The sequence below is a fragment of the Zeus faber genome (assembly GCF_960531495.2).
Source record: "Zeus faber genome assembly, chromosome: 2".
Lineage (NCBI taxonomy): Eukaryota > Metazoa > Chordata > Actinopteri > Zeiformes > Zeidae > Zeus > Zeus faber.
Window position 1 is genome coordinate 3,302,434 of NC_137189.1, and position 10,128 is coordinate 3,312,561.

The 10,128-nt window shown below is 44.1% G+C and overlaps 2 protein-coding genes across 2 annotated transcripts in view; one reads left to right on the forward strand and one right to left on the reverse strand.

Annotated features, from left to right (window-relative positions):
* The window catches only part of xrn2 (5'-3' exoribonuclease 2), a 45,225-nt gene extending 38,466 nt beyond the window's left edge, over nucleotides 1–6,759 (forward strand). The window contains exons 29-31 of the mRNA XM_079996523.1: nucleotides 3,469–3,529; nucleotides 5,623–5,824; nucleotides 6,600–6,759. Of these exons, the coding sequence (XP_079852649.1) occupies nucleotides 3,469–3,529; nucleotides 5,623–5,824; nucleotides 6,600–6,662 (326 nt within the window). The 3' untranslated portion in view covers nucleotides 6,663–6,759. The remainder of the gene's footprint in view (nucleotides 1–3,468; nucleotides 3,530–5,622; nucleotides 5,825–6,599) is intronic.
* Nucleotides 6,760–8,006: 1,247 nt separating this feature from the next.
* nkx2.4b (NK2 homeobox 4b) lies at nucleotides 8,007–9,231 on the reverse strand (the record flags this gene model as incomplete). The annotated part of the gene is made up of 2 exons (XM_079996846.1): nucleotides 8,007–8,689; nucleotides 8,889–9,231. The coding sequence occupies 2 exons, from the start codon at nucleotides 9,229–9,231 to the stop codon at nucleotides 8,007–8,009; spliced, it is 1,026 nt and encodes a 341-aa protein (XP_079852972.1).
* Between the last annotated feature and the right edge of the window lie 897 nt (nucleotides 9,232–10,128).

A 10,128-nucleotide genomic window follows, 5' to 3' on the forward strand; every position in this document is an offset into this window, starting at 1 on the left:
AGTCTCTAAGCAAGACATTGAGCTTGTAAGGATCAATACCCTGTTGGGCTAAAGGTGGTAAAATGCGTAGTGCGTACACCCAGCTGGCAAAGTGTGCCTTTCAAGACACAATTATTGTGACACAATTAACTGCCCCCCGCTTAGGGGAGGCATCCCCCATGCATAGGGGATATTTGAACGGCGGGCCACATATGGATGGAGAGCGGGCCTATAATCACGCTCAGCTCATAATCATGGTCTCCTGTTGGGCGCTGGCCTCCACCCCGCTGTCCTCTTACGCCACTTTTCCAGTTTGACTTTGATGTGCCAATTTGCAAGTTGATGAATAATCTCATCGGCCTGCTGATGGCGTGCGGGGGAGTCTGGGCTATTCTGGTGGCACTTGATGCAAATAGGGATTTTAGGCTGTGCTGGTGTGCAGTGCCCCCCCCCCCGGCTCCTTCTTGATGTTAAACTTGCCAATTAGCGGCCTTGAATTTTTTTTTTTTTTTTTTTTTTTTTTTGCCGAGGGGGGTGAGTTTGGAAATGGTTATTTTAATACGAGTAATCAGTGTAAATGTTCTACATTGCCCATCTGTAGTTTATGCCCCCCACCTGTTTTTTGGGGGGTTTTTTTTTAACTGAACTGTTGACCTACATTAGAGGCACATTCCCGTCAGCAGAACTAGGAGAAAAATTTTGAATTGTTTTATTTGCCAATCAAAGTCCGTTTGAATTTGACATTGTCCTTTGAAATTTGCCTTCAGTGGCAAAAATGTTATTTTTTTGCATTTTCTGCCCATCTCTAAATGTGACTTTTTTTTTTTGTTTCCATGCACATAAATAGGCGGGCAACTTTTGAGATTTCCAGAATAGCCTACCAATCTATGCTGATGTTAAAACCAGCTCCGATGGCGGCAAAACCTAATATTGCCAACCTAAGGAATGTGATTAACCAGACAAGTGGGCCTTATTCTGTAGCATGCTTTTGTCCAGATAACCCTTTCTCAGGACCAATCCTCTGCTTGGCCAGTAATCATCGTGGGCTTTGCTCTACTGGGCTTTTGTGCTGGTGATGGGGAGGGTTCACGGATTGGTTGGGTGGGGGTTCTTACCACCCCCCCGTTTGCTGATTAGTGTTGTGGTAGAGCAGGGCTGATAATGAGACTGTCGAGTGGGCCCTGCTGGACACAGTGGCCCCCCTCTGATGAAAGCATCCGGGAGGATGGCATTTGATTGGATGTGTGATGCTGTCTGAAGAGGGTTGAAACCAAAGTTAACTTCCCCCTTTGGCAGCGGTGCTACCTCCTGCCGTGATGTGTCAACACACGGGCTCTGAAACGTGCTGAGGGGCTTTGTTCCACACAATGAAACCAGCTGGTATTTAATAACCAACCAGGGAGACGCTGCTGGTGGCCATTATTGTCTTGACACCAAATTTTAACTGGGGCAGAAAAGTAACGTTTTCAGCCACCCACCACTGCTCCGCTCCCCACCCGAGTCACTTTTACTATTATACTGGCCACTGTTGTAGAATGGAATAATGCATACCTAAATCCTGTTTATCTGCCATAGTCTCAGCATAGGAGGCTAGGATACATCACCCCAACATAACCAAAAGACAAAGCTAATTTGTCATTAAGAATTGTATTTAATGCAAGATAAATTGAGATTAACAAAAGTTGAATTTAACGTGTTTTGGGTACTATTGTGCTTTGGCCTCAAGAATCCAGCTGTCATTTCTTCCTTCAGTTTCTTCCCAGCCACAGGATTCACCCGAATTTGTTGGTCCTGGCACGAAATCTCGCTATGCCATCGGGATGTGTAATAAGATCCCTCTTTTTGGGATCTTGTCAGATTTTGGGGTTTTATCCGCCACTGTGGCTACTGGATAAAAAGTTAGTTCACTGCTCTGCGTGTTGGCCCAGTGATGAGAAAATGCAAATTGATTTTCTTCTTCCCTAAACTAATTGAAAAGCACGGAGTGAGACGTTTAGTTGTTTAAATCTGTTGTAATCCTCACATTAATACAGTGAATACGGTGTGTTTTTCGGATTTAAAGCGTAATCCTTTGTCAGCCTCCGTCTGTCTATAGACTTAGAGATCATTCTTAATGAGAGAGATTGACAGGTGTCTAATTGTAATTCTGTCTTTTGAGTTATCGTCGGCGATCGGTTAAGAAGTCTGCGACACTGTGGTTCTGTAATTGGGGCCCGACTGGGTGGTCCACTCCAAGTTTGTTTATCGGGAGATAATCAAACATGAAAATTGAATGCCAAAACAAAAAAATATATTGTGTCGCCGGCAGTCTGCCTGCTTGTTTGTAATTGCCAGTTTGCTGCTGTATTGTGGTCAACCGTAAAGCTCAGTCATGCTCCAATTTAACGTTTTAGCTTTGTGCATTTGGCCCATGCAAAGGCACCCGTCGGCTTCTCTCTGCGAGCGACAAAAACATGTTCAATCTCCCGCCACTTGCTGTATATAATTATATATAATGTTTTTTGTCTTTACATCATTGCGATTTGTTAACGTCAACTTTCTCTCACCCGGGTTGCTTTCTTCACACCCCAGCCTCCTCCGGCTCTTTTTGAAACACTCACCAGACCTGCCCCTATACAACAAACAAGTCCCAGGCCTGCAGCTGGTCATCGCCTTGGCAACAGTGGATCTGGAAGAAGCTGTTCGTGGGGATTTTTATATATATATTTTTTTTCTTTAAGTGTGCCTTTGTGAAGGGGCTGCATCGATGGAACCGGGGTACTTGAGGCATCCACAATGCTGCAGGCTGAATGCTTATTTCATTTTCTGAACAGGAAATGCAAATGTGATGCTCCTGCCCAACTCAGTCTCCCCCCTTAGAGCCTAACGCTATCCCATGTTTGAAAGAGCCCAATTTCTTAGTTGTGTTTTTTTATTCAGCGCTACAACCAGTCCGTTCTGAATCACAGATGCAGATATGAAATGGTTGGTTTGGATATTGGAGGTTAAGGCTGAAATCAATAGGGCTAATTGGCATCCACGTTAAGCATTAAATTCTGCTTGTGTTGCTCACAGATGGGCAAGCCTGAGGATTTCCTCAGCTTTTACAGCTATTTGAGCTGAAGGAAATTGACCTTGTTGCTGTGAATCACAAATATGTATCTGGTATGATTGGAATGATTCAGTCCAGGCATTGGATTTAAAAGGAACTGCATTTGAATATGCTTGGTAATGTTTGCCAATAAAGGAAGTAGAGAAAATACAGTGTCCATAAACAAGGTGTGTGTGTGTGTGTGTGTGTGTGTGTGTGTGTGTGTGTGTGTGTGTGTGTGTGTGTGTGTGTGTGTGTGTGTGTGTGTGTGTGTGTGTGTGTGTGTGTGTGTGTGTGTGTGTGTGTGTGTGTGTGTGATTTGGGAAAGGGGGGTTATCCCCCAGGCCGTGGTCCGTTGAAAAGAGCTGAAACCTCACTACAGAACCACTTGTGAAAACGCTGTCTTTTGTTCTGTCCAGATTCCAGGGAGCAGAGTTTGCTGGGAGCAGCTCCCCGAATGAACCAGCCCCAGTTCCCAAGGTGAGTCTGCGCTTGCTTTCTGGCTTGATTGAGGGTTTTTTTTGTTTTGTTTTCTTTCTTTAGGCATAAACTTGCCAATTAACGTTCTTGCATTTTCCATCGAGATCAAGAGGTATTGTCTTTTTTATGTTTCAGAATGTAATTTTTTTTTTGTTTGTTTTTTTTGTTTTTTTAAGAACTTTCATCAACATGGTTTCGACATTAGTGAAAGTCCTGTTGTGATCTCAACCATGGATTAAATTGATACACATTAAATAACATCAGTTATATTAATTTTGTTCTGCAACTTGTTTTGCCAGTATTGCAGATGGAAATGTAACTTTAGATACACAAGTCTCAACTATAAATGTTTATTTTTTTATTACTCCCATAGTACACATCACAACAAAAATTGTGCTGGCCACTGACAGGCAGGAAAACTATGAATGTAACACGTTGGGCTTCCAAACGTATGAGAAGGTGCTTTAATTTCTCACTATCTCAATCCCCAAACAGATTGCCAACATTTTCAAAGAGTACGCCGCCTTTGCCGTTTGGGTCTTTGCTATTGAATTTGTTTTTTTTGTTTTTTTTTTTTTTTTGGCCTGCACAACAAAAACAAATTTCTCTCAAGGAGGTTTGTGCAACTTAATGAGGCGTCGCTAATGTTGTTGGAAGCCGTATCATTTCTGCACTGCGGCTGCTGGCAAAGCGCGGGCGCCTATTGATTGTGGCTCTGGACCTCTCAAAGTCCTAATAAGGTTTCCGCGGTTCAACTTTTCAGGCCTTCCAGGCCCATTGTGGCTCTGCGTCACCCCTGGGTCAGTAGTTATTAGCACCAACTGAAAACAGTTTCTTTATCTACTTAGGACCTGACCAAATCAGATGCAGAGGTAAGTTGGAGAGCGGGATTAGGGATTCCAACGCTCTAAGTCTGGCGTTGGCCAGGATGTGACATGGTTCAGTAATGAGGGATAGGACGGGGTGTCTGCTCAATTGTTGCCAGTAAGGCCTTTTTTTTTTTTTTTTTCTCTCTCTTCCTTATTTTAATATAGTGGGTTGCACACTGTGACCAGCCCATTGTCTTGCCGATGCTGGTAAAATGGATGGTGGTTGGGTGGATGTTCCCTCTTATTCTCACGTGGTGTGCACTGTTGGCTTCACTTCAGGGATGAAGCCGTTTTGAGCCACATAATTCATCACGATATTTCAGAATTTGTCACGATAAGTCGTCCCGTACGCACGGGAGGCGTCGCCCCTTAAGAGTACCATCCCTGGGTGCATGCGAAGGGATGTGAGCAGGGGGGGCTTGACAAACTTGACTTAGGTCAATTTGGGGCTTCTTGGATGAACACTATTTTTATTTTCCTGATCATGCAATATATCCACACTTCGGGTAATACAAAAGAAAATCTGTTTGTTGCCGAAAACCAGGTTTTTTCCAACAATGAATAACTCTGAATTCAGTTTTTCCTTCGTAGTGTTCATTGGTTCTCTCCAAATCAGTAGAAACTAATTGTTAATCAAAGGACTTGTAATTCCATAGTGGTCTTTCATTTCATTTAGGACCTTCCCTAAAAAGAGAATGTTTTTAAATATCCATGCTTCTGGGGATTGTGCGATGATGTAAAGCAACCTACTTGGCAAGCGTGACTTTTAGCATTCTCTATCCCATATTAAGATGAATCCTAAAATGATTCCACTTATACATTTTAGGGACGGCCAGAAACTGCAATGGGATATTGGTCTCATTGATCCCCAAGTAGAGAAAATGATTCAAACATGTCAATCATTGTTTTCTAGTGACCCCAAACTAACTTATTGTTATCGGACACAAAGTAAAGTTTGAGTTTTGGAATAGTTGGTTAAACCTGTTCTCGGAACATCCATCAGACAAATTGTCCTGTCTAAATTACTGTCCTTTATTAAGCATGTGGGAAACATTTTCACCGGCTGCACAGACCCTCGGCTGCAGGTTTATTAAAACCATGAAACCAGCTCTAGTTACAGGAGGATCCACGTTTAAAGACGTTTCCAGACATCGTGCCAGTGTCTTCATTCTGAAATGTATTCTTTTTTTGTTTGATTTTGGGGTTTGTTTTTTTACACTCCAGGCATCAGTTTGGTCGTGCCGGCAGTGATCCGGGTGGATATGGGGGTGGAGGCTCCGGTTTTGGTGGAGGCCACGGCTGGAGTCAGCCCATGCAGGACCAGCACACCGCCTTCCAGCAGAGCCTGAACCGCTCGGCTGGAGGAGGTGTTGGACCCAGCCACTACAACCAGCATCAGAACCATCAGAGGGCCCAGCAGCACCAGGTCACTGCTGCACGCTGGTCCCGCTTGAGGGTGTCCCCAAAAAGGATGATCCCAATTTTAAACAAGATTATCATCTTCATATTTGAAATGTTGAATAGTTCTAAGGGTGCTTGTGTATGAGGGAGATTAACCGGTGGAAACTCCTGCTTTGCCCTTATTTTCTGACTTCACACCGATGACATTAAAATAATGATTTTAAAATCCTGTTTGAATGACAAAGCTCATATTAACACATACTATTTGGGTTGTATATTTAATATGATGTTTACCTTAAAGTTTTTTACTCAACCTCGGGCCCCAAGACGCCTTTTATGTTTTTATGTTTGTTGGGTTGTATTTTTAATGATGTTTACCTTAAAGTTTTTTACTCAAATTTAACTTAAAATAAACTCCATAGCCAAAATGAGATTACAAAGCATATTTCAGTTGTATATTTATCAAACAAAGTCTTGAAAAATGTGTCAAACCTTTCATGTAGCACCAGGTTATGTTTTATTTTACAAATATTACCTTTTGTTTGAGCAGTTAGTGAAGTCAATCATATAGAAACTGTTCTATGCAACAAATAACATTTATAAAACCTCAATTTTTAATTATGGCTCATGAGCTGGAGAACTGACTCGTTACATGTTGAATATTTATTTTGTTAAAATGTTTTGATTTTCTGTTAATATTGTCTTATTTTGTATTTGATACATGCACTTTATATACTTTATTGTGTTTTATTCAAAGTTGTGAACAATTATTTGACTATTTTTTTATTTTGTGTTTCCAGGGCTACAATTCCGGAAGGAGTTACCCACCTCCACCACCCTCAAGAAGGTATAATTGGAATTAGATTCAGGGAAATTGACTTTAAAGGGGGGGGTCATTTTAGATTGGGCTGCTGACTTTTTTTCAAATTATGTACTTTTAAAGCTTTTTTTTTTTTTTTTATTACACTGAAGTATGTAATGGATTTTTAATATCACTGCCTGTAAAACTAGTGAAACTCAAGTCAGTCTCAAAGTATGTTTTGTCGTAACTATGAGAGATCGCTCCAAGTTCACCAATGTGTTCATAAATTTGTGTAATAAAAACAAAACATACTGCTGGAAAATGTGTCGATTGTTGTAGTATTTTTATTATTTTTATTAAATTAGTTTGGCCATATTCCAATCTGGCAAATAATTTTTATGATTGTTTGGGATGCAAACGACAAGCTGTTGCACAAACAATTTAATAATTATCACTCTGGATTATGGAAACGATTTTTTTTGCCAACATAATGAACTTAATACAAGGAATGAAGACACCAATGTCAGTCTGTCCCAAAGGTTCCTTTGGCAAAATATCTCGAGCCCAAGTCTCAAGTGTATAGCGAATGAAAATAACATTTATTTCAAATCTGTAACAAATTTGTCATCTTGACTTGATTTCAGCACACAAAGGCATGGTACTTGCTGTTCGGTTTCATTTTGAAAGAAATAACAAAAATACAAAACTACCCTGCCCTATTCGATATTTCACATTGGAAAAGCAACGCTGCAACATTGTGTGGACTGAACTTAAAAAAAATGCTTAACGAGTAAAATATATATTTCTTGGGTGTTCTCAACTTGAAATAGAGAAATTTAGATGCACATTTTAAGAAGAGAACCTAAAACATGCATATACCTTGAAGGAATTGAAGATTATTTTATTGATCCAATGACTTTCGTTTTCAGTGTAGACTGTCGCAGGCCTCATATTTATTACCACACTATGGTACTAATGACGCATTTTCGCCAAATTGTAAATCTTGTAAAAAAAAAAAGTTCGTTGGCTCAAAAAAATTAGATTGGATTTCTTATGCGGCAATCACGTTTCTACTCAGAAAATTAACAAATATTTCGATTTTTTTTTTTTAGGGGTGTACAGTTCGGGAATATACAGTTGTGGTGCATTGGTCTACCTCATCTTTTGGGTGTAATAGTGGACGACACAATGCACTTTGGCCAAAAAACATTGAAATAACATCTTGACTTTCGCTTTTTTTCCACCTATGGATATGGTGGTGTAGCCAAGCTGTCAGACCTTTTTAAACTGCGAATTGAATTCCATCTTTTTAATTGTCCTAAAACACTACGTCGTGCGTCGCGCCCTGGGCCCGCACGCAGGTCTCCACCGCCGGCCTCGTGAGTCCAGGCTCCCCGTGTCGGTGCTACCAAGTCCTCCCGTACAGTAAATTGGAGCTGATCATGCTGTTGGTGTATTCGATGAGCGCCGCGTCCGTCTGGCTCACGCTCCCCGCCCCGTGCAGTCCCACCGGGGGGCTGGGCGACAGGTCGTCCTGCTCCTCGGTGGAGGAGGACAGCTGGTTCACCTGCTGGCTCTGCTGCTGCTGGTGGTGGTGGAGGTGGCCTCCCGTTTCCGAGTGGTTCTGCTGTTGGAGGTGCCGGTGAACGGTGGGATTTGGGTTGGATGTCCCGGATCCGTTCGGACAGCCCTTGGCGTCCTTGGCCGCAGCCGACGCGCCCACACGCCGCGGGGACGCCGCCGCTGCAGCGGTGCCGCCGCCGCCGCTCTCCTGCAGCTGCTGCTGCGCCGCCTTGTCCTTCGCCTGCCGCTTCATCTTGTAACGGTGGTTCTGGAACCAGATCTTGACCTGGGTCGGGGTGAGGTGGATCATGCCGGCCAGGTGCTCCCTCTCCGGAGCCGAGAGGTATTTCTGCTGCTTGAAGCGCCGCTCCAACTCGTACACCTGGGCCTGGGAGAACAGGACTCGCCGCTTCCTGCGCGGCGCGGTGTGGAGCGTCACCATGGACTTGGCGGTGGCGTCTATCCCGGCCAGGGAGCCCATCCCGGGCATGTTCATCCCGGTGGAAGTCCCCATGAATCTGGAAACTTGTAGAAAAGAGACATAAGGCCAGGCGGTGGGCAGGCGTCTTTTCGGTAGAAGTTTGTTTATAAAAGCAAAAAGGCCGCTCCATGCAACAATTCATAGATTAAAAAATGTTATTATTGTCTTCATCAAGGTTTATTATAGTCCCGCATTTACTCGGACCGCTTCGGAGAATTTCACCAAAAGTCATATGGAACTTACTTGTGGGGTACCGGGGCTCCGGGTTGCTGTACCAGGCGGTGGCCGGGCCGCCGTTCCGCACCGTGTCCTGGTAGGACGGCAGCTCCCCTACGTCACCGAGGCTCCCGTTGCAGTAGCCCCCCACGGCGCTGGAGAACTGCGGGACGCCGTGGGGGGACACGTGGTAGGCGCCGTGGCCCTGCAGCGAGGAGTGCTGCTGCGCACCGGGCTGCGAGACCTGGGTCTGTCGGTACAGGTTCCCCGCGTTGTCCATGCCGCCGCCGAACCTCCGGTACGTCTCCTCGATGGGGCTCAAGATGTCCGTCACTGAGAATGGCGTGGAGTGCTTGGGGCTCAGGGACATGGTGTGCATGCCCCCCCCCCCCCCGGACGGACACAGCGCGCCACAAGCCCCTGGTGCCGCCCGCTCGGTTCCACCCGTTCGTGCCGCGCAGGAGAGGCTCGGTGCGCGTCACGGAGCTGATTGGTTTCGCCTTGAGATGGAGACGAGTTGCCCTTATCTCCGGGTCTCCTCCAGCCGGCGGCGGGTTTACGACAAACGTTGTAGGGGCGGAGCGAGGCACCAAAACAGGGGCACAATGGCGGTTGACATTATTACCACAGTAATTGGAGAACATGGGATATAGGACTCCTCTATTTTCTTTATTTTTTTTTCTTTGATTGTATTTTATTTTGTTTGCGTTCGTAGGAAACCGTTTTAGCCTTGGTGATTTCCTATTCTTTTTTTCTCTGCTGCACATGTTTGGTAAAGGAGCCAACAAGTGCTCTTGCCTTCAGATTGATGTAGTAAAAAAGAGTGCAACTTTGCGCGCGTGTGCGTGCAACACACACACACACACGTGTTTCTTGCGCAATATGAAAATATGTTCAGACATCTCGTCGTTTCGTTTTATTGCTCTCTAGTGGTATAAATTGAATATTTGTGCCCGCCCGTACCACCACTTTTCACGCAGAGCATTATTCCTTTTTATAATCGAAGTGGTGTTCTTTGAAATGTACACATATGCCCATTTCAAACACCGAGGCATTGCATTTCCCCCTAAATAAAACGGATTTCAAATACGTTTTGGTTTTTTATCTATCAACAGTTTCCTTAAAACCTATTCAAACTATTATTTCTAAGGAAAGTCAACCGCGCAGCTCTTTTTGTGCATAAATGTCGATGTTCCTAGGGGCCTCCTTTGGTTTTTCATTCCCCGTCTCCTTCCTGTAGCCCGCTCATTGCAAATACAAGTGTTTT